The sequence below is a fragment of the Camelina sativa genome, chromosome 9 (genome assembly GCF_030686135.1).
Source record: "Camelina sativa cultivar CO46 ecotype springtype chromosome 9, ASM3068613v1".
Classification (NCBI taxonomy): domain Eukaryota; kingdom Viridiplantae; phylum Streptophyta; class Magnoliopsida; order Brassicales; family Brassicaceae; genus Camelina; species Camelina sativa.
Window position 1 is genome coordinate 43,133,205 of NC_141888.1, and position 25,968 is coordinate 43,159,172.

The 25,968-nt window shown below is 40.4% G+C and overlaps 7 protein-coding genes and 1 pseudogene across 10 annotated transcripts; 7 read left to right on the plus strand and 1 right to left on the minus strand.

Annotated features, from left to right (window-relative positions):
- Nucleotides 1-1,928: 1,928 nt before the first annotated feature.
- On the plus strand, nt 1,929-2,815 carry LOC104716090 (G-patch domain-containing protein 1-like). Its single transcript, XM_087467687.1, has 3 exons — nt 1,929-2,195; nt 2,292-2,567; nt 2,660-2,815. Exons 1-3 carry the CDS (start codon nt 2,151-2,153, stop codon nt 2,798-2,800), a joined length of 462 nt encoding a protein of 153 aa, XP_087323813.1. The 5' UTR covers nt 1,929-2,150; the 3' UTR covers nt 2,801-2,815.
- Nucleotides 2,816-3,923: 1,108 nt separating this feature from the next.
- On the plus strand, nt 3,924-4,991 carry LOC104716091 (F-box protein At5g25290 pseudogene; annotated as a pseudogene).
- Nucleotides 4,992-5,877: 886 nt separating this feature from the next.
- LOC104714786 (uncharacterized) lies at nt 5,878-12,681 on the plus strand. Its single transcript, XM_010432245.3, has 6 exons — nt 5,878-6,029; nt 6,213-8,575; nt 9,110-9,195; nt 9,287-9,317; nt 9,402-10,142; nt 10,270-12,681. The coding sequence occupies exons 2-5, from the start codon at nt 6,799-6,801 to the stop codon at nt 9,503-9,505; spliced, it is 1,998 nt and encodes a 665-aa protein (XP_010430547.2). The 5' UTR covers nt 5,878-6,029; nt 6,213-6,798; the 3' UTR covers nt 9,506-10,142; nt 10,270-12,681.
- On the plus strand, nt 10,283-12,681 carry LOC104714785 (uncharacterized). Its single transcript, XM_087464852.1, has one exon. The coding sequence runs from the start codon at nt 10,283-10,285 to the stop codon at nt 12,440-12,442; it is 2,160 nt and encodes a 719-aa protein (XP_087320978.1). The 3' UTR covers nt 12,443-12,681.
- A 153-nt stretch (nt 12,682-12,834) lies between these two features.
- LOC104714787 (uncharacterized) lies at nt 12,835-15,720 on the plus strand. The gene is made up of 2 exons (XM_010432246.3): nt 12,835-13,001; nt 13,322-15,720. The coding sequence occupies exon 2, from the start codon at nt 13,625-13,627 to the stop codon at nt 15,524-15,526; it is 1,902 nt and encodes a 633-aa protein (XP_010430548.2). The 5' UTR covers nt 12,835-13,001; nt 13,322-13,624; the 3' UTR covers nt 15,527-15,720.
- A 203-nt stretch (nt 15,721-15,923) lies between these two features.
- LOC104714788 (uncharacterized) lies at nt 15,924-19,583 on the plus strand. The gene is made up of 3 exons (XM_010432247.3): nt 15,924-16,187; nt 16,371-18,805; nt 19,209-19,583. Exons 2-3 carry the CDS (start codon nt 16,384-16,386, stop codon nt 19,367-19,369), a joined length of 2,583 nt encoding a protein of 860 aa, XP_010430549.1. The 5' UTR covers nt 15,924-16,187; nt 16,371-16,383; the 3' UTR covers nt 19,370-19,583.
- Nucleotides 19,584-19,936: 353 nt separating this feature from the next.
- On the plus strand, nt 19,937-22,851 carry LOC104714791 (uncharacterized). The gene is made up of 2 exons (XM_010432251.3): nt 19,937-20,129; nt 20,295-22,851. Exon 2 carries the CDS (start codon nt 20,313-20,315, stop codon nt 22,704-22,706), a length of 2,394 nt encoding a protein of 797 aa, XP_010430553.3. The 5' UTR covers nt 19,937-20,129; nt 20,295-20,312; the 3' UTR covers nt 22,707-22,851.
- LOC104714789 (regulatory protein NPR1) lies at nt 22,843-25,836 on the minus strand. 4 transcript variants are annotated; one of them, XM_010432248.3, is made up of 4 exons: nt 24,279-25,836; nt 23,991-24,194; nt 23,601-23,880; nt 22,843-23,110 (listed from the first exon to the last, which is right to left on the minus strand). In XM_010432248.3, the coding sequence occupies exons 1-4, from the start codon at nt 25,579-25,581 to the stop codon at nt 23,083-23,085; spliced, it is 1,815 nt and encodes a 604-aa protein (XP_010430550.1). In that variant the 5' UTR covers nt 25,582-25,836; the 3' UTR covers nt 22,843-23,082. The 4 variants fall into 4 exon arrangements, with proteins under 4 accessions (XP_010430550.1, XP_010430552.1, XP_010430551.1 ...); XM_010432250.3 differs by having other exon boundaries at nt 22,843-23,114; XM_010432249.3 differs by having other exon boundaries at nt 22,843-23,118.
- Nucleotides 25,837-25,968: the final 132 nt, after the last annotated feature.

Here is a 25,968-nt window from a genome sequence, read left to right on the forward strand (position 1 = left end):
ACCGGAACCGGAACCGGAACCGGAACCGATTAGATTTCCTGAGATCAGTTTCAAATCATTTGGTTAGTTCAAATTCGTTCACTTGGGCCTTCTATTTTGGCTGTTCTTTATTTTAAGTCCTAATTTTTGCCTTTATTAAACGGGTTTTTTTTTTTTTTTTTTTTCAATTAAGTGTGAGAGACTCAGAGTGGTGGTCGTCGGAGGAATCCTAAATGCAGCTGTGATCTTTACTTCCAATTCTGAAAAATCTGCGGGTCTTTTCTTGAGGTATTAAGTTACATGTTTCTTTTTCTTTTGTTATATTCTTGCTTGATTGTACAATTTGTACTTCTTGTGTTGCTGATAAATCTCATTTCTTTTAAGAGAAATTTTAGCTTGCTCTATTAGGGTTCCTTATACTTGTGAGAGAAATCAGGGAAATTATTTCGGTTCTTTCTTGCTTCTACTGTTGGGATGTTGCTAGTACTGATGCTGGGCACGGGACGGGTACCCTTGAATTTTCTCCGACCCTTTACTCGTCCCGACCCTAACGGGTAACAGAAAAAATTTACTCATACTCGACCCTTAAATAACGGGTACCCGGAGAAATGGGTACCCGGTAAAAAATAGTTGATCCTTTACTCGTCCCGACCATTTATTATTACCCGGAAAACGAGTACCCGATAAAAAAATGTTAATAATCGCAATAATAATTTTATCTTTTGAAATCCAAAAAATGAAAAATTTATAAATTTATGCAATATATAGTTCCAAAATTATAAAATTACGAATTTTGAAAATAAAAATAATATATTAATTCAGTTAGGCTAAGTTGAACTTAGGTTTTAACTCTAACTCTATAAATTAATAATAATAATAATACAAAATATTAACGGGTATTTACGGGTCGGATAGCAAAACGGGTAAAGGGCCGAGTAACGGGACGGGTATTGAAAACTAAACTAATACCCTATACTCGTCCCTTACTCACGGGTAATATAAATATAATACCCTTTACTCGACCCTAAAGCTGCGGGTACCCTTTTTTTTAGGACGGGTACGAGCCGAGTAACGGGTCGAGTACGGGTAACGGGTATTAGTGCCCAGGCCTAGCTAGTACCCTTTTGTATGTGGCTACTAGGTCTATGTAATTTGGTGAATGTGAAGTTGTGGAGTTAAGATAGAGCTACTTCATTTTCTGTTTTTGGGGAATGTGTTGTATATATGTGTGTGTATATGCATCTATAGTTTTATGTTATACGACTGAAAAATTGAAATGTTGGAGCAGGTGTTGGTGTTGATAAGCCAAATCCATGGGCATTTGATACAACTCAGTTCGATAACATTCTCAAGAAAATTGAAAGTGGTAATGTTTGTTTTTTAACTAATCCCTTTGAAATAAATTGGAAGTAGGTTTTAGTCTTAATTTTGTTCTGTTTGTTATTTGCAGCAAGCAGCACCTACCAAGACTGGCAAGAATGATGATGGTAAAACTACTTCTTAGTAACTTCAGTTATTTCTTTCTTGATTATTGACGTAGTTAGTTTAATCTTTCTAATATTTGTGTTTCTGTGGCATATGATAATAGGTTCGGATGAGGAAGATGAAAAGTGTAGATGGTGCCAAATCTGAGCCTGCCAAGTTGAAGATTGTTGCTAAAGCCACTCGCCCACAAGGAAGGTATAAACGTAAAGAGAAAGGGAAGCTTGTCAATTCTTACTCATCTAAAGATCTTGAAGGAATCCTGGTAAGCTTGCTATCAAATCACTTCTGTCATACTTTTATCCGTTCATGGCCAGGATTCATGTCTATTAGCATTACTCATAATTTCTACGTATTGTTTATTTTTGCATAATTTCAGGATTTTCTCTGCTATGACTATTATGTAAAGATATTGCGTTAGGAAAATAAGACTCTAACTTATGCTAAATTATTTGATTGTTTTCTAGGTTAAGCGAACTATGGATATTGAAATTATATCTGAGGATAAACATGCTACTGTTAAAAGGTGATAGATTGTACCCAAATCATTGAGCTGATAATGTATGGATCTTTTGGGCTGAACAGAAGAGCCTTCTTCGGACTGGTGGGGAAATAAATTCGGGTTTGTCTCAGGCGGTCTTCTTGGGGCCAAGTCAGGAAAAAAGAAATTAAAGGCTAGCGAGAGAAAAATGTTTAGTGAGAATGATCAAGAGAATCTTTACAACATGGTTCAGGTATGTTTTGTTTGTCTCCGTCCACTCTTCTGTCCAAGCTGTTTGTGGAATATAGGTTGGCATCTAACATCTTGATGCCGTGAAAATGTCATGTAGGATAAAGCTACGGCTGGAAAACAAGGACTGGGTATCAAAGACCGGCCAAAGAAAATAGCCGATGTTCGTTACGAAGGGAAGAAAACATCTTTTGATAACAGTGATGATAATGATGACGAAGAAGAAGAAGAAGATGAAGAAGAAGAAGAAGAGAGTGTAGAAGATGAGGACAAAGTTTCTGTTATCGAAAAATCTCTTCCTGTGAAAAGGAAGCACGATGAAATTGTTGAACCCAAATTCAAGTTAAAGAACCTCTGGAAGCAAATTCTTAAAAAGGTTTGTTGTCAATTTACTTTAAACAGTCACTTCTATAACATCCCAGTATCCCACTCATGACCTATATGTATATGTGCAAAAACATTTGTCAGGATGCTGGTAGTGGTGGATCAATGAAGCTCAAACAGCTAAAGTCTCTGATCGATGAACAAGCACCATCAGTTCTTTCAAAGTTCTCTTCAAGAAAAGATGCTATTGCCTACTTGAAGCTTAAGGTAAAATACAAATCTTAGCTTATCTTTTAGACAACCCTGAGGCTCGTAAATGGTTAGACCAATTCCCTCAAAATCTGTGGGCTCTGGTTCATGACAATGGTCGGAGATATGGAATCATGGAGATAAATACAAAGGCTTTGTTTGCAGTTTGTAAAGCATTTGAGCTGGCTGATCATGTAGTGACAGGTTCAGTGCTGCTTCTATTTGATGAGCTGAGATCCTTTTTTGAGTCTTTTAGTTTTAGCCGTAGTTCTCTTAACTGCGGCGATGTGTACACCGAACCTGTCATGGACAAGCTTGAAGAATTCAGGATGTTTCGTTACTTACAATTACACTGTAATGCCGGTAGACAATAATGCGTTTCAGGTCACAACACCGTTACAAAAGGATGAATGGATTGTTCAGCTGAGCGATTGCACCTGCTCGTGTGGCGAGTTTCAACGTTGCAAGTTCCCTTGTTTACATGCTCTAGCCGTCTGCAAGAAGATGAAGTTCAACCCTTTGCAGTATGTGGACGACTGCTACACTCTTCAACGGTTAAACAGAACTTACGCCTCCAATTTTTCTGATGTTCCGGAAATATCAGCGTGGCCAGAAGCTTCTGGAGTTCCGAGATTGCTTCCTCCTGTCATTCCGCCGCCACAGGAGCCATCGCCACCACTACAAATAACGTGTCGTCAGGTACCAAACGCAAAACTACTCGCCGCGCTACTAAGAAGAAGAGCTGAAAGATGGATTTGAGTTGACCCGAGCAGGGCATTTTGTTGGATTATTAAGTAGTATCTTTTGACTTTTGAGAAGTAGGAGTCATCCGGTTCATGTTGTATAACGTAGATATAATGTGTTGCTACTTTTTTTACATGTCCAGTCCAGTTATCTACTTCTTCTTCTCCTTCTTTACGAACTCTTTCTCTGAGGTCTAACTTCTTTGACAAAGTTTTTATCCAAATTCAAGAAATCGAATAGTAAATAAATCAAACTTTTGTTCTTGTAGCCCAAGTAAAAAATATGGATGTTTTCCATTATATATAGGGAAAACCCCAAGCGACAGGCGGTACGCACCCTATATATACAGCAGTATACAGCCAATAATAGCAGCATTGACGGAACTCACCCAAACGCGAGAATCTGCCGCTTGATAATGACTCTGTTTCAATCTTCGGATCTTCAAGGTTCTTACACCAAGACGTACCCCAAGAAAGGATGTCCAGGGCTGATGCTTTTTCCGAAAAAAGGAGGTTGTGCGCTGTACAACACGGAAGAAGGCAAGATCGAAAGGTACCTGGGAGACTTCCCCGGGCATCGATTCCTTGCAAACTCGGGTAATTGGTTCTTGGTGTTAGATTCTGAATCCAATTTATATATCATAGATGTGTTTAGCCAAAAAAGGATCTCTCTTCCGTCTCTAGAGTCGATTAGGTCAAGTACTAGTAGTATTGTCAATCGTGTTGTGGGAGATACAAGAAGATTTGTGTGGAAAGATAGTGAGCGTGTCTTCGAAGACCTGAGTTCTGATCTTGTGAGGGGCCTTTTGTGGGTAGACGAGAGTGGCAAAGAGTTTGTTGTGGTGTGGTTCTTTGACCTCCCTGGCCACGCTTATATATGCTTTTGCAAGCAAGGGGATACTCATTACACTGACATTCCTCTATTTCACCGAGACTCCCACTGGTTGGATGGCTTATCTGAAATGGTACTACAGGGTTACCGTCTATACATCACTACAAATCGTCGTTATGTTCGGGTCCTAGATCTATCTGGACAGGAGCAAGGTTTCTACAAGGACATCACCGATGGTACACCATTCCCAATGCTTTCTCGTCATGAATCATGGGACTCTAGCATTGCGGTTACTACATCAGGGGAGGTTTTGTTGGTTGAGAGTGATCCATGCAATAGGACCTTCTTCCGCCTCTACAAGAAGAATCTTAACATGGAAAACCCAGATGCCTCCAGCCACACGGTTCTTGAGGTAGATTCTCTTGGTGGTGAGGCTCTGTTTCTTGACTTGGGTTTCACTGTTCCTGCTAACGCTTCCCTTGGTATCGAACCAGACTCCATCTATTTTACCCGTCACTACCGTCCCTGCCATTGCACTCGTCGTGACCTTGACATCTGTGTGTACAATCTTGCTAACAAGACCATCAAACGCGTTCCTCTTGGCGACATGGATCTCATGGATGCTCGCTGGTTTCTCCGTGGTTCTACTTGAAATTTCCACACTGTCTGTTCTATTTGTCCTTTCTGTTTGGTTGCCGTTGAATAATATTATTATGATATTGTCTGACTTGCTTCCCACTGTTGAGTTAACATAGGATCTTGCTGGACATTTAAAATTTTCGCTCTGTTGTTATTTATTTTCACTTTTGTTTCTTTTAAAACCAAGCTTTCGGAAGTCATTTACATCAGAGTTGAGAGGAACAAAACGTCTATTAAGAGAGAATGAGAAGATAACTAGTGCTTGAATCATAGTTTCACAAAAAGTCCTATGCGCTCATATTGCCAACTACTATTAGTTTGGTTTTCTCAAGTTGTTAGCTTCGTCTCCATTCCCACTTTTTACATGCGCTACTAGGAAGAAGAGCTGAAAAATGGATTAATTGAGTCGAACCGAGCCAGGCACTTTTGTGGATTACATAAACTGGTTAGTGTGATTTTGTAGTATCTTTTGACTATTGAGAAGTAGTATTAATCCAATTCAGGTTGTATCTTGCTGCTCTTTTATGTATTGCTGCTTCTACGTCGGAATTGTAATCGCACCATCTACTTCTTCTTCTTCTTCTTTACTAACTCTTTCCCAATTGCTCATTTAGACGTCTACAATTCTTTTATCTGCGAGGAGGCTTAATGTGGACGAAATCATCCAAATTGAAGAAATCGAATAGAAAACAAAAGTTTGATGTATAAATTTTTTTTTAAAAACAAGAAAAAATATTTTTGACCAAAAAAAAAACAAGAAAAAAATATTAATAAATCATTGGGACATGAACTTTAGGCGGGAATCTTGAACTTTTGTTTGAACGGACTAAACTCTAATGGGCTTTCTTCTTTCGGCCCAATTGTACTTTTATTTTTCTACTGTACTTTTTTGAAATGCTATATTCGTGAGCTGAGTTTTTGTTTGTCTGAAAAATCAAAGCTTTTGGTCTTCATCGGCGTCACATCACCGGAAGAAACGGTGAAATTACTGAGTTTTCTGAGAAATCCAAGCTTTCCCATTTCGAAAAATTCTTCCTTTTTTATTTTCCAGGTGCGACTTTACAAGTCTTAGCTTGAGTATCAGTGTTTAGGGTTCATGTTTTCTGAATGGGTTTATCTGCTTCTATCTATCCATAAAATGCTTTAGCCTTCCTTTTAGATATTGTGTTTTGGGTTTTGTATGTTACGAGTTTAGGCCTGAAAAAGTTTACATTTTTCTTTGAATTCACTGCAGGACTGTTGTGCTCATGGCGATGGAAACCTTGAGAGAAAAGGTTACGGTGTTGTGTTACACGAATGGTTCTATTAAGTATGGTCCTGATGGCGTATACTATGAAGGATCTACTCCTAAGAAGATCAGAGTTAGGGTTAAGACTGAGTTAAGCACATTGTTGAATGCCCTTTATCCAATTTTCGGATTAGATAAGCAGAGATCAAAGATTGAAATCTTTGGTAGGTTACCTGTCGTTGTTTCACCACATCTCTCTATGTATGCACACTTTCCTGTGGTGAACGACTCTAGTTTAGAGACTATGCTTGAGGTTCCAAGCAATCATCCTTCTATTAAAGATGCGGAGTTGTATTTGGAAGTTAAATCGACATCTAATGGAGTTTATGATCCTGCTGCTTGTTCATCTCCATTGGAGAGTCCGGTTAGTTCCTTGAAAAGACAGAGGACCCAACAACCGCAAGTAGCTACTGGTTCTGTGACACATCCTCCATCTGTTAAATTAGAGAGGGATAATGGGTTATAGGTTCAGGGATTGGCAGATGCTGCCTTTAGAAACGGTAGCACTCATCATGCAGATGAAGATAGAGAAATGACGGAAGCAAACTCAAGTTTGGATGGGGTGGAGCAGGTTGTTAATTTGACAGCAAATAATGTGTCAGATTTAGAGGCATCGGTGAATGCGTGCTTAGATAAAGGTGTCGAGTCAAGTGCTTCAAATCCGTGGTCTCTGTCCAGTTTGTGGGTTGATGATCATGAATTGCGTGTAGGGTTGTGTTTTAAAGACAGAGATGAGTTGAAGAAGACAGTGGACTGGTGCTCCATAAGAGGGCGGCAAAAGTGTGTAGTAAGAGAGACCGAGAAGGACGCATTTACCTTTGAGTGCATCAGATGGAAATGCAAGTGGTCGCTTTGCGCAGCTAGAATGGCAGAGCACGGACTTGTAGAGATAACCAAGTTTACTGGTCCACATACTTGTTGTCCTATAAGGCCAGATAATTTTGACCTGGAATTTGCAGCAGAGGAGATTGAATGTCTGATCAGGGTACAACCCACACTAACAATTGCAGAGTTGAAAAATTGGTGGTTTGGAAAATTTGGCGACATGCTTGAAACTTCAGAAATGCAAGAAGCAAAACAAGAAGTGATCAAAAAGGTATATGGAGACTGGGATCAGAGTTTCAGAGTATTACCCAAATTAATGGCTGCGTTTCACTTATCTAATGGGCTACTTGTGGACTGGCAATACGATCTTTTTCCAAATCCTGAATTTGCATCCTTTCGTGGTGTGTTTTGGGCGTTTCCACAGTCCATTGAAGGTTTTCGACACTGTAGACCTCTGATCATAGTGGACACTAAAGACTTGAACGGTAAGTACCCTATGAAGTTGATGATTGCCTCAGGAATGGAAGCTGATGATGGCTGTTTCCCGCTTGCATTTGCGGTTACCACAGAATTGTCTTCAGATAGTTGGCGTTGGTTTCTTACTGAAATCAGAGAGAAGGTGACACAAAGGAAAGACATTTGCCTCATCTCTAGTCCCCACCCGGACATACTCGCTGTTATTAACGAACCTGGGTCCCGTTGGCAAGAACCCTGGGCTTATCACAGGTTTTGTCTGGATTATTTCTGCTCCCGATTCCATGATGTTTTTCAAGATGACTACCTGAAGAGCCTTGTGGAAGAGGCTGGATCCACGAATCAGGAGGAAGAATTTGATTCCTACATGAAGGACATTGAAAAGAAGAACTTAGAAGCTCGCAAATGGTTAGACCAATTCCCTCAAAGTCAGTGGGCTCTGGCTCATGACAGTGGGAGAAGATACAGAGTCATGACGATCGAGACAGAAAATGTGTTTGCAATTTTCGAAAGCTTTCAGTCTCTTGGTCTGCCAGTGACAGCAACCGTACTGCTTCTGTTTGATGAGATGAGATTATTTTTCAAGACGGGTCTTTGTGATAGCAGTGGTAGGGTTAACCGCGGAGAAATGTACACCAAACCTGTCATGGACAAGCTCGAAGAGTTAATGACAGATTCCATCACTCACGTTATAATGCCGTTAGAGAAAGGTGCTTTTCAGGTGACAGAGCCACTTCAGAATGATGAATGGATCGTTCGGCTGAATGAATGCACCTGCACATGTGGGAAGTTTCAATCAAATAAGTTTCCGTGTCTGCACGTTCTAGCAGTCTGCGAGAAGCTGAAAATCAACCCTTTGCAGTATGTAGACAACTGTTACACTCTTGACCGATTATACAAAACTTTTGCTGCCACATTCTCTCCTGTTCCGGAAGTATCAGCTTGGCCAGAAGCTTCTGGAGTTCCAACTTTGTTTCCACCTGTCATTCTGCCGCCACCTAACAATTCAGGTAAGTCCTCCTCATACTAAGAAGACGAAAATCTGAACCATTTAGATGGATTTGGTACCATACTGAGTCAATCCTAAAGAGGTTTTTGCATGGATTTTGCTAACTGATGGGTTATTACGTAGTATCTTTTGAATTTGGGGCCTTTCGGTAAGTATGATTAAACCGGTTTTGGTTATACATCGTAGTGTCTTAACAAAGACATTTGTGTTGCTGCTTTTGTTTGTGAAAATCAACGAGAGTTTTTGCATTTTACGGTGCCCTGAGCTAACAGTCGAATCATTCTGAAATTGATTTGAAAGTCTTAATAAACACAGAATCATGAATGAAAACTGAACTAAAATCGGTATTACCTTTACTAGTTAGCATTGTATTGTTTCTAATTTCAATATTAAGTTAGTAGTTACCAAAGGCAAAGATAAGTTCAATACAAAAGATAGCTTTAGAATTATAGTGTCTTTATATTTTGATTTATCTTTATTTTATCTTTTGATGATGTTTCTGACGCCATTTGTTTCTCTGTGTTGGTTGATCTAGTAAATGACAAAACCAAGGAGCCTCCTAGTGATGAAGACTTGAGAAATGCAGTTGTTGATATCTTGAAAGTGGTGGACTTTAAAACGGTAAGGATTCAAACCACAAAAAAATTATGTGCCTCAGAAGATATAATTGATATCTAATAAATTTAACAATAGCTTTTTTATTTCCTGACAGACGGCGTTCGCTGACATCCTCAAGCGACTAGGTATGATGAGTTAAGATCAGATTGTCTTATTTTCTTCACTGTTGATGGATGTTGTCTCTGTAACTTTGTGTTGTGTTATTACAGCTGAGAAGTTCGAAACCGACCTCACCCCACAAAAGTTATCTATAAAGGAGATGATCCAAAATGAGCTCCAAACCAAGCAGATGAGGAGTGGAGCAAGTAAGTAAGAAGAAAAAAGGGACTACCATGAGTTCCTTAGGATTCATTCATGCCCACTTTCGATTTGTGTTTGTTTTTTTTGATCTAGTAAGAAGAGCTGAAAGTTAGAGAACTAGAGTTAGTAGGAATCAAAACCAGATCATGTTTAACTGCGTTGGTGCTTTTGTTTGTGAAACTTCCAGAATGGTTCTTTTGAATTTAGGAGTCAGCTATTATTAGTAATGGTCCATTAACTTATCTTTCAGTTCTCTGAACCATTCAAAAGAGACAACTATGGAACCATCTGTTCTGTTGTATACAAATTTTATCCCACGGCAAAGAGGAAGGAATTGGTTCACAATAGCCAATGTCATTAGCAATAAATTTATTAATTGGCTAAATAAATGCTAAACCGAACCGGAATAGTATTTGAACCAGTTAGATTTCTTGAAATCAATTGTTTAATCATTTGGTTTAAAATTCGGTTCAAGTCTGATGACTTGGGACTTCTTATTTAGACTCAAGGGCGAGAGTGGTCGTGTCTACTCATCGTCCCCTGTGATTATTATATACTAATAAATGCTGCGATTTTTACTTCCATTTCTGAAAATTTGAAGCTTTCCTTGTGACATCAAAGTCGAAATCTCCGGGTTTTTTCTTCATCAGGTATTTACCTTTTTTTTAAGAGAGAAATATTGAAGTTTTGCTTCTCTTAGGGTTCCTTACACTTATAGAATCAGAGACAAGGGTTTGCATCCCCAAAGTTTACATTTTTACTTTGAATTCCTTGCAGGTTTGTTGTCCTCATGGCTGAAATAGATGTTCCAGTGTTCTGTTTGTGGAACGGTTGCATCAAGGACAGCTCTAGTGGCATATACTATGATGGATCCAATGTTGAAAAAATCACTGTTAAGCGAAAGGCCAAGTTTAATGAATTGCTGGATCGTCTGTATCAAGTTACTCGGTTAGATAGAAGTAGGTCAAGGTTTGATGTCATCGGTAGATATCCTTTAACTGTTCAACAGTTTAGGGTTAAGTATGTACGTCTTCCAGTGGTGGACGACACTAGTTTGGAGACTATGCTTGAGGTTCCAACCAAACATCCTTGTTTTCAAAGTATTAACCTGTTTTTGGAAGTGAAATCGACATCCGATGGAGTTATTGTTCCTGCTGCTTGTTCTTCCAAAAGACAAAAGACTGATGGTAATGATAAGTTAGAGAGGGAGAAGGATAGAAACTCAGAATCATATAAGGTGGTGAACGTTGTTGATTTGACAGGAAATAGCATCACTTCCAGTTCTGGTGTTTCAAAGCCGTGTATGTCTAGTTTGTGGGTTGACGGTCATGACTTGCGAGTTGGATTGTGCTTCAAAGATGGTGGTGATCTGAAGAAGGCAGTGAACTGGTGTTCTCTAAACGGGCAGCAAAAGTGTTTAATACGAGAGACTGCAAAAGATGAGTATATCTTTGAGTGCATCAGATGGAAATGCAAGTGGTCACTTGGAGCCGCTAGAATGGAAAAACATGGACTTGTCGAAATAATCAAGTATACTGGTCCACATACTTGTCAACCCATTTATCCAGAAGATTTCAAATCAGAGTTTGAAACCTATGAGATTGAACGGACAGTAAGGGATAAGCCCACACAAACAGTTGCAGAGTTGAAGAAGTGGTGGAAAGAGAAAATTGGTTATGAGCTTGAAACTTCAGATGTGCGAGCTGCAAAAGAGAAAGCTATCAAAAGAGTTTTTGGAGATTGGGATCAAAGTTTTGAAGATTTTCCCAAGTTAATGTCTGCCTTTCATTCATCTAATGGACTACTCGTGGATTGGAAGTACAATCTTTATCCTAACCCCAAGTTTGCATCCTTCTGTGGTGTGTTTTGGTCCTTTCAACAGTCTATAACGGGGTTTCAACACTGTAGACATCTGATCGTAGTAGACACCAAAATCTTGAACGGTGAGTACCAATTGAACTTGATCATTGCCTCGGGGGTTGATGCAGCCAACAAATTTTTTCCTCTTGCATTTGCGGTTACTAAAGAATTGTCCACTGATATTTGGCGTTGGTTTCTCACTGGAATCAGAGAGAAGGTTACACAAAGGAAAGGCCTTTGCCTCATCTCCAGTCCTAACCCCGAAATACTTGCTGTTATAAACGAACCAGGGTCTCTGTGGCAAGAACCTTGGGCTTATCACAGGTTCTGTCTGAATCATTTGTGCTCCCAATTCTCTCTTGTTTTTCCAAGCTTCTACCTAAAGATGCTCATGAGGCAGGCTGGATCCACGACTCAGAAGGATGAGTTTGTTTCCTACATGAAGAGAATCGAAGAAGTCAACCCAGAAGCTCGGAAATGGTTAGACCAAATCCCTCAATATCAGTGGGCTCTGGTTCATGACAATGGTCGGAGATATGGAATCATGGCGATAAATACAAAAGCTTTGTTTGCAGTTTGTAAAGCATTTGAGCTGGCTGATCATGTAGTGACAGGTTCAGTGCTGCTTTTATTTGATGAGCTGAGATCCTCTTTTGACAAGTCTTTTAATTGTAGCCGTAGTTCTCTTAACTGCGGCGATGTGTACACCAAACCTGTCATGGACAAGCTTGAAGAATTCAGGACGTTTTTCGTTACTTACAATTACGTTATAATGCCCGTAGACAATAATGCGTTTCAGGTCACAACACCGTTACAAAAGGATGAATGGATTGTTAAGCTGAGCGACTGCACCTGCTCGTGTGGCGAGTTTCAACGTTGCAAGTTCCCTTGTTTACATGCTCTAGCCGTCTGCAAGAAGATGAAGTTCAACCCTTTGCAGTATGTGGATGACTGCTACACTCTTCAACGGTTAAACAGAACTTACGCCGCCACTTTTTGTGATGTTCCGGAAATATCAGCGTGGCCAGAAGCTTCTGAAGTTCCGAGATTGCTTCCTCCTTACATTCCACCGTCACCGCCATACAAATAACGTATCTGGTACTAAGAAGAAGATGGATTTGAGTCGAACCGAGGCAGGCATTTTGGTGAACTATGGTTACTGATTAGTTATTATTATGAGAAGTAGTGTTTGCTCATTTGCTGCTTCTGTAAGTGAAACTTTTTTCCGGTTTGTTCATTAGAACTTTTGGTGATCCCCTGGACCGATATGAAAACCATATGCTAAACCGGATCTGAAACTTAATCTCACCTGTTTTCTTCTTCTTTGCATACCAGTTTTCAAGAAATATTAAAATCACTGTGAAAAATTTAAGTTAAATTTATGGTATGTTTTGGAACGGACTCAAACATATTAACGGGCTTTCTTCTTACGGCCCAATTGTATTTTATTTTTGTCATATTTTTTTTTGAAAAGCTATATTTATGAAGCGGTAGTTCAGACTTCAGACTGGTTGTCTTCTTCATCGGTGACTGTGACCAAAGAACCGGAGAAATCGTTTGAGAAATGTGAAATTACTTCCATTTTCTGAAAGATCCAAGCTTTACTCTGCGACACCCAATTCGAAGATTCCCGTTTTTTTCATTTTCAGGTGCTTAATTTCTTACAAGTCTTGGTTTTTGAGTATCTCTGTTTAGGGTTTATGTTTTTTTTTTTTTTAATGGGGTTTATCTGCTTCTGTAGCTAAAAAAGCTTTCTCTTTTTAGAGCTGGATAGTATCGTTGATATGGAGTTTTCTAGTCTTAGCTTGAGAATCACTGTAACTGTTTAGGGTTTATGTTTTCTCCTGAATGGGTTTATCTGCTTCTATCCCTAAAAAGCTTTAGCCTTTCCCTTTAGTTAGATATGGGTTTATCTGGGTTATGAGTTTAGGCTTAAAAAGTTTACATTTTTCTTTGATTTTTATTGCAGGCTTACTGGTTGTGCTTATGGCTGTGGAAACATTCAGAGAAAAGGTTACGGTTTTGTGTCACTTGAATGGTTCGATTAAGTATGGTGCTGATGGAGTATACTATGGAGGATCCGTTCTCAACAAGATCACAGTTATGCGAAAGACTGCGTTAAGCACATTGTTGGATAGGCTTTATCAGATTTTTTGGATTAGATAAGCAGAAATCAGAGTTCAAAATCTTTGGTAGGTACCCTGTAGTTGTTTCACCGGATGTGTTTACCTATGCACATCTTCCCTTGGTGAAGGACACTGTTTTGGAGACTATGCTTGAGGTTCCAACCAACCATCCTTCTATACAGATTGTGGAATTCTATTTGGAAGCTAAACCAACTTCTGATGATGTTAAGGATCCTGCTCTTTGTTCATCGCCATTGGAATATCCTGCTAGTTCTTTGAAAAGACAGAGGACACAACAAGAAATGGCGGATACAAATTTAGGCTCAGATGGCTGCTTGGTTAAAGTTTTCAATTCTGGTGTTTTAAAACCGTGTCTTCTGCCTAGACTGTGGGTTGATGATGATCATAACTTGCATTTAGGATTGTGTTTTAAGGATAGAGATGAGCTGAAGAAGGCAGTGGACTGGTGGTCCATTAAAAGGCGGCGAAGGTGTAAAGTCAGAGAGACCGAGAAGGACATGTATACATTTGAGTGCGTAAGATGGAAATGCAAGTGGTCTTTACAGGCAGCTAGAATGGAAAAACACGGGCTTGTTAAGATTACCAGAAATACTGCCCCACATACTTGTAGTCCTGAAGCTTTTGAAGATGAGTTTGTAGAAGATGAGATTGAACGTGTGGTAAGGGTACAACCCACGCTCTCAACTGCAGAGTTGAAGAACTGGTGGAAAGAGAAAAATGGCTATAAGCTTAGAACCGCAGAGATGACGACAGCAAGAAAGAAAGCTATCAAAAGAGTGTTTGGAGATGAGGATCAGAGTTTCAGAGCCATGCCGAAGTTAATGTCTGTGTTACACTCTTCTAATGGGCTGTGTGTGGACTGGCAATATGATCGTTTTCCTAACCCTGAATTTGCATCTTTCCGTGGCGTGTTTTGGGCGTTTTCACAGTCCATTAAAGGGTTTCAACATTGTAGACCTCTGATCGTAGTGGATTCGAAAGACTTGAACGGGAAGTATCCTATGAAATTAATGATTGCCTCGGGGGTAGATGCAGCCAACAATTTCTTTCCTCTTGCATTTGCGGTTACTAAAGAATTGTCCATTGATAGTTGGCGTTGGTTTCTCACTGGAATCAGAGAGAAGGTTACACAAAGGAAAGGCCTTTGCCTCATCTCCAGTCCCCTCCCTGACATACTTGCTGTTATTAACGAACCCGGGTCTTTGTGGCAAGAACCCTGGGCTTATCACAGGTTCTGTCTGGATCAGCTGTGCCATCAATTTTATGACGTTTTTGGAGACAACTACCTGGAGGTTCTTGTGGAGAAGGCTGGATCCACGAGTCAGAAGGATGATTTTGATTCCTACATGAAGGACATGGAAAAGAAGAACCCAGAAGCTCGGAGGTGGTTAGACCAAACCCCTCCACATCAGTGGGCTCTTGCTCATGACAGTGGTCTGAGATACGGAATCATGGAGATAGATCCGGAAGATGTGTTTTCAGTTTGTACAGACTTTCTGAATTATACAACAGGGGATGTGATGCTTCTGTTTGATGAGTTGAGATCTTTGTTTGATAAGTGTCTTAGTTCTAGCTGTTTCTCTCTTAACCGCGGCGATGTGTACACCAAACCTGTCATGGACAAGCTTGAAGAGTTCATGACAGGTTCCGTTAGTTATGTAATTGCACCGTTAGAGAGAGATGCATTTCAGGTCTCAAAACATTCAGAAAAGGAGGAATGGATTGTTCAGTTGAATGACTCAACTTGCACATGCGGGGAGTTCCAATCGGAAAAGTTCCCATGTCCGCACGCTCTAGCAGTCTGTGAGAAGCTCAAAATCAACCCTTTGCAGTATGTAGACGACTGTTACTCTGTTGAACGATATCACAAAACTTACGCTGCTCCATTTTATCCTGTTCCGGAAGTTTCAACTTGGCCCGAAGCTTCTGGAGTTCCAACATTGTTTCCTCCTTGTCCGCCCAACTCATCAGGTAAGGCCTCACACATGACTAGTAAAGAAGAAGAGCTGGAAGATAGATGCATTTGAGAGTCAAACCGATCCCAGCATTTTGGTGGATTAGTGATGATACTAGTATCCCATTATGTTGCTGCTTTTTTTTTTGTATATGAAAATTAATCCGGTTTGTTCATGAGAACTTTTGGTGGATCCCCTGAACCAATATTAAAACCAAGCTAAACCGAATCGAAAACTTAATCGTACCATCTTCTTCTGCTTGTTTCTTTACGATCTCTTTGCCAATCTGATTATTATATTACTCTTGCACTCGCATCCGTTCTCTAACAAAGTTTTGTATCTGCAATGAGGCATTATTGTGGAATAAAACCATCCTGTAGAAACGTATCGTATCCAAAGTTCTTTTCTAAGTTTAATGCATCATTTTTCATACACTATCTTAGGACAAGGAGAAATATCAAAAATCAGTGTGGGACATGAAAGTTAAATTTAAGCGGGGGAAACTATATATATATATATATGTTTTGCTAGACTCAAAACATTAATGGGCTTTCTTCTTTTGGCCCAATATCATTTTTACTGTAAATGCAAGTTTCGAAAAGCTGTGAAGGACGACCGGTGACAAGTGGCGGCTACATCACCGGAGAAATCATTAGCGGGCGGCGAAATTAGTTACATTTCTGAGGTTCCAAAGTTGTCTGCGACACACGATTTGAATTTCTCCGGTTTTCAGGTTTGTGTTAGATCTTTACAAGTCTTAGTTTTTGAGTATCATCACTGTTTAGGGTTTATGTTTTCTAATTGGGTTTATCTGCTTCTGTCGCCATAAAGCTTTAGCCTTTATTTTATGGCTTTTAAGTATGTCAGGAGTTTTGGCCAAAAAAGTTTACATTTTTTAACCCTAAATTCAATGCAGGATTCTTTTGCTCATGGCGATGGAAACCTTGAGGGAAAAGGTTATGGTATTGTGTTACTGGAATGGTTCTGTCAAGTATGGTCCTGACGGCGTTATCTATGAAGGAATGCCTCGTAAGAAGATCAGAGTTAGGCAAAAGACTACTTTAACTACATTGTTGAATGGGCTTTATCCAATTTTTGGATTAGATAAGCAGAAATCAGAGTTCAAAATCTTCGGTAGGTACCCTGTAGCTGTTTCTCCAGATCTGTTTATGTATGCACACTTTCCTGTGGTGAACGACACTAGCTTGGAGACTATGCTTGAGCTTCCAAGCAACCATCCTTCTATTAAAGATGTGGAGTTGTATTTGGAAGTTAAATCGACATCTAATGGAGTTATTGATCCTGCTGCTTGTTCATCTCCATTGGAGAGTCCGGTTAGTTCCTTGAAAAGACAGAGAACCCAACAACCACCAGAAGCTATTAACTATGTGTCACATCCATCTGTTAAATTAGAGAGGGATGTAGGCTTAGAGGTTCAGGGAGTGGATAACATTTATGGGTGGATTGAAGACGAGGCAGGTGCTGATATTGGAAACGGTAGCACTCATGGAGGTGGAGGTGGAGATGGAGAAATGACAGATAAAAACATGGGTTCGGATGAAGTGGAGGAGCAGGTGGTTAATTTGACAGTGGGTAACGACAGTGCACACAAGGGATTGAATGTGCCAGACTTAGAGGCATCTGCGAGTGCATGCTTATTAGATAAAGGGGTCAATTCAAGTGCTTCAAAACCGCAGATTCTATCCAGTTTGTGGGTTGATGATCATGAATTGCACGTGGGGTTGTGTTTTAAAGATAGAGATGAGCTGAAGAAGGCGGTTGCTTGGTGCTCCCTTAGAGGACGACAAAAGTATGTAGTAAAAGAAGTTGAGAAGGACGAGTATACGTTTGAATGCATCAGATGGAAATGCAATTGGTCGCTTCAGGCAGCTAGAATGGAAGATCACGGATTTGTTGAGATAATTAAGTGTAGTGGTCCACATACTTGTTGTTCTATTGAGCCTGATAATTTCAACGTAGAATTTGCAGCAGAGGAGATTGACAGTCTGATCAGGGTACAACCCACACTAACAATTGCAGAGTTGAAAGATTGGTGGTTTGACAAATTTGGTTACGAGCTTGAAACTTCAGTGATGCAGGCAGCAAAACAGGAAGCGATAAAAAAGATATATGGAGATTGGGATCAGAGTTTCAGAGTATTACCCAAATTAATGGCTGCGTTTCAAACATCTAATGGGCTACTTGTTGACTGGCAATACGATCTTTTTCCAAATCCTGAATTTGCATCCTTTAGTGGCGTTTTTTGGGCGTTCCCACAGTCCATTGAAGGGTTTCACCACTGTAGACCTCTGATCATAGTGGACACCAAAGACTTGAACGGTAAGTACCCAATGACATTGATGATTGCCCAGGGACTCGATGCTGGCGATTATTATTTCCCGCTTGCATTTGCGGTTACCAAAGAAGTGTCCACTGATAGTTGGCGTTGGTTTCTCACTGGAATCAGAGAGAAGGTCACACAAAGGAAAGACCTTTGTCTCATTTCCAGTCCCAACCAGGACATAGTCGCTGTTGTAAACGAGCCAGGGTCTCTATGGCGAGAACCTTGGGCGTATCACAGATTCTCTCTGGAATATCTGTGCTCCCAGTTCCACGATGTTTTTAAAGATGACTACCTTACGAACCTTTTGAAGCAGGCTGGAAACACGTGTCAGAGTGAAGAATTGGATTCCTACATGAAGGACATCGAAAATAAGAACTTAGCAGCTCGGAAATGGTTAGACCAATTTCCTCAAAGTCAGTGGGCTCAGGCTCATGATAGTGGTCGGAGATACGGAACCATGATGGGAGAAACAGAATCTTTTTTTCCAGTTTGTGAAAGCTTTAAGGCTCTTGGTCTACCAGTAACAGCAATCGCACTGCTTCTATTTGATGAGATGAGAACATATTTTAAACAGGGTCGTTGTGATAGCAGTAGGGCTAATTGCGGTGATGTGTACACCAAATTGGTCACGGACAAGCTTGAAGAGTTTAGGACAGCTTCTGTTACTTATGTTGTAATGCCGTTAGACAAAGGTGCGTTTCAGGTTACAGAGCCGTTAAAGAAGGATGGATGGATCGTCAGGCTGAGTGAATGTACCTGCACGTGTGGAGAGTTTCAATCGGTAAAGCTCCCATGTCTGCACGCTCTAGCAGTCTGCGAGAAGCTGAAAATCAACCCTTTGCAGTATGTAGACGACTGTTACACTCTTGAACGGTTACATAAAACTTATGCAGCCACGTTTTATCATGTTCCGGAAGTATCAGCTTGGCCGGAAGCTTCTGGAGTTCCAACATTGTTCCCTCCACCTCCAGTCATTCTGCCACCACTGCCTCCATCTATCGTATCAGGTAAGCCTCAACACAAAATTACTACTTGCACTAGTAAGAAGAAGAGCTGAAAGTAGGATTAAACTGGTTTGGGTTATATATATTGTAATGTCGTAACAAAGACATGTCTAGGTGCTTTTGTTTGTGAAAAAGTAAATAATGCTGTGTAAGGGTTACGCATTTTGGTGAGAACAGTCAATTGATCAGGACAAAATCAACAAGTTTGTGAATACATCTGACAAACCAAAACCCTGAAGTAAAACCTTACTAGGTGGTAGGTGCATTGTAATATCATTTGTTTCTAATCACAAAAGAATCATAGTAAGTTAGTAAATCAAGGATACATTGGATAGAAAGATACTTTAGGCAAAACTAAGTTACAGAATAATATGAATTATTTGATTAAACGTATGATTCCAAGCAGCCATAAACGAGGTAAACATGTATTCCCACCAAAGTAAGTTTCATAAAAAGACGTCATCAAGAAAACGGAGGAAGAGTTATACAAGTCCAATGATACGTCCACGAGGCTCTGATAAGGTGCACCGGGTCTACATTAGGAGGAAGAAGCTTAACAGGCTCTAGCTAGAAGATATTTGTGAGGTGAGGTGAAGAGGAAGATCAACAAATATCTGTAAGAAACTTGTTTACAGTTCATTGTTTAGAGAGCTTTTTGCAGATTGTGCTGTATAAACTTCTCCTGCGTGAGATTTGAGGGTAGTGAGCTTGAAAAGATGATGTTGTTGCCTCTTCTTCGTATGATCAAATCTGTGATTATAAATAGAAAGTTTTCTTATCATCCAAAGGCGTCCCATCAGAGAAAGAGAACTGAGAAGGAGCAACTAAAATCAAAAGAGACAATCCTGATTTTAGGCGGGAATGAGATTGGGGTGGCTAGTTTTAGGACGGACTCAAATCACTAACGGGCTTTTCTTCTTTCGGCCCAAATGTTATTTTTTTCTCTTTTTTTTTTTCTGACATCAAACTGTATTCCATTTTGAAAAGCTCTATACAGTTTTCTAATTTTAAATGCATCTATGGTTCATTAACGGGCTTTCTAATTATAAATCAGTGGGACAAGAAACATTAACGGGCTTTCTTATTATGGCCCAATAGCACTTATTTCATTTCTGTATTTTTGTTTTTCGGAAAAGCTGTGACACACTGACTGACTGACATTTATGTATGAGTCACTCGCTGGCACATTGAAAAGGTACAGTAGTAGTTATTTTGCACCGGCGACAACATCACCGGAGAGATCATTAGCGCGAGGCGAAATTACTTACATTTTCTGAGATTCCAAACTTCTCTGCGGCACACGATCTGTAATTCTCCGGTTTTCCAGGTTCGTGGCAGATCTTTACAAGACTTATGAGTATCATCACTGTTTAGCGTTTATCTGCTTCTGTCGCCATAAAGCTTTAGCCTTTATCATTAGATATGGAACTTTCTAGCTTTTAAGTTTAGGCCAAAAAAAAAGTTTACATCTTTATTATAAAATTGAATACAGGATTGTTGTGTTGTGCTCATGGCCATGGAAACCTTGAGAGAAAAGGTTATGGTGTGGTGTTACTGGAATGGTTCTATCAAGTATGCTCTTGATGGTGTATTCTTTGAAGGATCCACTCCTAAGAAGATCAAAGTTAGGCGAAAGACTGCGTTAACTACATTGTTGAATGGGCTTTATCCAATTTTTGGATTAGATAAGCAGAAATCAGAGTTCAAAATTTTTGGTCGGTACCCTGTAGCTGTTTCACCGGATCTGTTTACGTATCTTCTTCTTACTGTGGTGAACGACTCTAGTTTGGAGACTATGCTTGATGTTCCAACCAATCATCCTTCTATTAAAATTGTGAAATTGTATTTGGAAGTGAATTCCACATCTGATGATGTTGCTGATCCTGATAATCCCGCTAGTTCCTCGAAAAGACAGAGGATACAACAACCCCCTGAAGCTACTGGTTATGTTTCACATCCATCTGTTAAAGTAGAGAGGTATATTGGGATAGAGGTTCAGGGAGTGGATAACAGTAACGGCTGGATTGAAGACGAGGAAAATTCTGACTTTGGAAACGGTAGCACTCATGGAGGTGGAGATGGAGAAATGACGGATAAGAACTCGGGTTCAGATGATGTGGTTAATAACGAAAATGCACACAGTGATTTGAATGTGCCAGGCTTAGAGGCATCGGCAGATCCATGCTTAGTAAGTAAAGGTGTCGTCGATTCTAGTGCTTCAAAACCGTCGTCTCTGTCCAGTTTGTGGGTTGATGATCATGAATTGCGTGTGGGATTGTGTTTTAAAGATAGGGATGAGCTGAAGAAGGCGGTGGACTGGTGTTCCATTAGAGGGCAGCAAAAGTGTGTAGTAAAGGAGATTAAAAAGGATGAGTATATGTTCAAGTGCATCAGATGGAAATGCAATTGGTCGCTTGGTGCAGCTAGAATAGAAGAACATGGACTTGTGGAGATAACCAAGTGTAGTGGTCCACACACTTGCTGTTATATTAAGCCAGAGAATTTCAACTTGGAATTTGCAACAGAAGAGATTGAAAGTCTGATCAGGGTACAACCCACACTAACAATTGCAGAGCTAAAAAATTGGTGGTTTGACAAATTTGGCGACATGCCAAAAACTTCAGAGCTGCGGGCAGCAAAACAGGAAGTAATCAAAAAGGTATTTGGAGACTGGGATCAGAGTTTCAGAGTGTTGCCTAGATTAATGGCTGCGTTTCACTCATCTAATGGGCTACTTGTTGACTGGCAATACGAACTTTTTCCTAATCCTGAATTTGCATCCTTCAGTGGCGTGTTTTGGGCGTTTCCACAGTCCATTGAAGGGTTTCAACACTGTAGACCTCTGATCATAGTGGATTCCAAAGACTTGAATGGTACGTATCCTATGAAACTGATGATTGCCTCAGGACTCGACGCTGATGATTGCTTTTTCCCGCTTGCATTTGCGCTTACCAAAGAATTATGCACTGATACTTGGCGTTGGTTTCTCGCTGGAATCCGAGAGAAGGTAACACAAAGGAAAGACCTTTGCCTCATCTCCAGTCCCCACCCGGACATACTCGCTGTTATTAACGAACCCGGGTCACTGTGGCAAGAACCGTGGGCTTATCACAGGTTCTGTCTGGATCGGTTTTGCTTACAATTCCATGATATTTTTCGAGACTACAACCTGGACGATCTTGTGAAGCAAGCTGGATCTACAAGTCAGAAGGAAGAATTTGATTCCTACATGAAGGAAATTGAAAAGAAGAACGCAGAAGCTCGCAAATGGTTAGATCAATTCCCTCAAGATCAGTGGGTTCTGGCTCATGACAGTGCTAGGAGATACGGAGTCATGACGGTAGAAACAGAAGATTTGTTTGCAATTTGTGAAAATTTTCAGTCTCATGGTCTGTCAGTGACAGCGATCGCTCTGCTTCTGTTTGATGAGATGAGATTAGTTTTTCACACGGGACTTTGTGATAGCAGTGGTAGGGTTAACTGCGGTGATGTGTACACTAAACTTGTCATGGACAAGCTTGATGATTTTAGGACAGGTACTGTTACATACGTTGTAATGCCTTTACAGAAAGGTGCGTTTCAGGTCACAGAGCCGTTACATAAGGATGGATGGATCGTTCGGCTGAGCGAATGCACCTGCACGTGTGGGAAGTTTCAATCGAAGAAGTTTCCGTGTCTACACGCTCTAGCAGTCTGTGCGAAGCTCAAAATAAACCCTTTGCAGTATGTAGACGACTGTTACACTCTTGAACGGTTATTCAAAACTTACACAGGCACTTTTGCTCCTGTTCCGGAAGTATCTGCTTGGCCGGAAGCTTCAGGAATTCCGACATTGTTCCCACCAGTCATGTCTCTGCCACCGCCTCCAACTAGTCCTCGCACTATTCAGAAGAAGAAGAGCTAATCGCTTAACGTTTCTATTGTATCTTTGTGACGTTTGGGAAGTAGGACTAAAACCGATCCGTGTTGTATATTGTAGTTTTGTACCATAGACATTGTTGCTATTTTTGTAGTATATGAAACAGATTTAAGCAAGATGATTCAGAAAAGCTTGAGATCCAATTTATTATAAAACAAATATTCATTAAAATGTTTCACGGTACTGTGTTCCTTTCTTAACCTCTCTGCACCCAGCATGTTGCAAAGGGATCTGTAACTTGTGTCATTCACAAATGTTGGCTGCAATGGAGCTGAGTATTATGCATCAAATGAATTCTGCAGTTAGCTCCCAGACTCCGAGTGTTAGGCTGCTTCTAGGAGGACGCACCTTACCGGCCCACTCAGTGTTCTCTTATCTGAGCCCTGAAACTAACTTGCTGTGTAGTTCCAGTTAGAAAAGGTTAAAAGATGCACTGATAATAAACACAACTAAAAATAAAAATAAAGAAGCTGCATATAAAATGAGTTAACATGAATGTTCCAGAAGTTTAGGGAACATATTTTTCCAAGATGCGGGATTCTTGTTGACCTTTCAACAAGGGAACTTGAATATTCTTTTGGTTCTTGGTGGAAGATACCCAATAGATGAACAATTTGTCATTATTTCACACTTTGATTCAAGCAACTCTGTAACACCATCATGGGCTGATGTACAAAAATATATATTACAAGTCTGTATTTTGCTGGTTCAGTAAGTTACAACATTTGTTTGCAAAAACACAACCTGCAGCTACAATGCACAGGATGCAAAATGAAGAACAATACTATATGACGCCAACGACAGACGTAAAACAGTAACAATCATCATGATAACAGAGCTAGCTATATGGTACAGCAAAAATTACCCCAAGAGTCTTACCTACGCCGATGAGAGAGTTTACGATTAGACCTCTTTCCAGCGGTTGATTTCGATGTGGAAGAAGACGAAGCTGTCAGGGACGAGTTTACAAAATCCAAATTATCCTCAGTGAAGGCCTTGTTCACTGACTCTTGTATTTCCATGAACCTTTGCCTCTTTTGTAGTCGGTTCTCAGGAGTTTCTTCTTCTCCCCAAGCCAGTTGAGTCAAATCCTCACAGTCCATAATTATTTGGTCGAGCACTGCCGAACAGCGTGGAAGGAAGCGTTTCCCGAGTTCCACTGATGATGATAGGAAACAAGATCAGTTAGCAAGTAACACATAGCCATGTTTTAAAAAATCATTTAGTATTTGTGATAAAGGAGTAGATGAAGTTGGTGAGAATCTATACCGGTTTTAGAAAGCGCTTTTAGTCTACTTTGATGCTCTTCTAGGATTTTGAAAGGTACTATCTTTACGTCCGGTGATGTCCTCTTTGTACCTGTGAGGCCGTCAGGCTCGAGGCTAGTCCCTATGAACTCACATGTTCCCTTCACTTGGGCTATATCCATTGCAACTTGTGCTTCCGTTGGAAAGAGAAGTTGAGCAAGTGCAACTAAATAGTAGACACAAAGTATAGTTATCATTAGTTTCACTTGCTTTACTAACAGAGCACTATGAAAATAAAGAAATAAGATACCTCTATTTTCAAGATCGAGCAGCCTCGTCTTGAGTTCATCGGCAGCCACTACAAGAGAGGGAGGAACATCTCTAGGAATTGGTTCACGTTTGTCACCTTGCTCTAATATTTCTATGCAAAGTCGGCCTTTGAGAGAATGCTTGTAACGCTCCGGAACATTGTTATACTCAACCGCCATAGTGGCTCGTTTAGCGATCAAGAGAGCAGTTCTACCTTCCAAAGTTGTCTCTGATGCACTTGCACCTTTCTCCAGTAAAGATAGTATCAGTTGCGGCTCCTTCCTCATCGCAGCGACATGAAGCACCGTGTATCCCCTCGGATTCCTATGGTTAACATCAGCAATTTTAAGGTCAAGGAGATCAGTTGCGGTCTTGACATCGCAATAAGCAACAGCGAAATGAAGAGCACAGGCATCATCTAAGCTTGTGTGGCCTTCTTTCAAAAGCATCTCGACTAACGCTACATCATCAGAGTCAAGTGCCTTATGTATATTCCAGACATGTTTCTCTAGTTGAGGCACCTCGTAACCAAGCTCTTTACGGTTGTTAGTTATTTGTTTGACAATCTCTTCAGGCAAAGACTTGTCAAGACTAACTATATCGACATCAGACTTGACAATGATCTCTTTGCATCTATCCAACAGCTTCGTACATGATTTACCACATATACATGCAAGCTTGAGTATAACCAATGCGTCCTCTATTACAACTTTGTCCACAACATCCAGCAAATGCCTCTGATACAGAGTAACTAGTTCAGGGATCTTGAAGATGAAAGCCAAATAGAGAACCTCCAACCTGAAATCAACGGCAGGCCGGCAAGCCACGTGGCAGCAACTGTGGTCAGCGCATTCAGAAACTCCTTTTGGAGGTGGCCTTACTCTGCTGCTGTAAACATAAGCAAGAACTGTCACAACAGAATCGAAGCCGACTTCGTAATCCTTAGCAATCTCCTTAAGTTCGAGCTTCACGACGGCTGCGTTGGAATCTTTCTCCTTCTTGGCGGCGGCTAAAGCGTTCTTGAAGAAAGGGCTTCTCGCAGAGACAACGCACCGGTGGAAAGAAACTTCACGGCCGTCAGAGAGGACAAGCTTAGCGTCGCTGTAGAAATCTTCGGGAGAGTCAAACACGGATTCGAGGCTGTTGGAGAGCAATCGCAGAGCGGAGACATCAGGTCCGGTGAGAAGTTCGGCGGCAGGAGGATAAACAATAGAGGACCCGGTGGGTGCAGGTGCGGCGGCGAAGAAACTAGTGTTGCTCGTGATTTCATACGAATCGGCGAAGCCATCAAGAATGGTATCCATCAAAAACAGGTTCTTGAAATATATAACAAATTAATCAAGAAATAGATCTCCTTCCAAATCAAAGAAGAAGAAGAAGAAACGATTTGGTTAAGATCGAAGAGCAAAGATATAAAAAACCATTGACGTAGCAGAGAGAGAGTAGAAGCTAGAGAGCCAAAGAGACAAAGTCAAGTCAATGAGGATGAGAGTGGTGGTGGTGAGAGAGAGATGTAGAAGAAGAAGAAAGAAGCATCCTCGAACGGTTTGGAATTGTCTAATGTTTTTTTGGGAAATTTATTTTAAACAGTAAAACTTAACCGGTTCGGTTATTTCGTGTCTTGCTAATTTTGTACAGTTGTATGTGAAATTTAATCCGGTTCAGCGATTTCATCTTTTGGTTCATTTTCA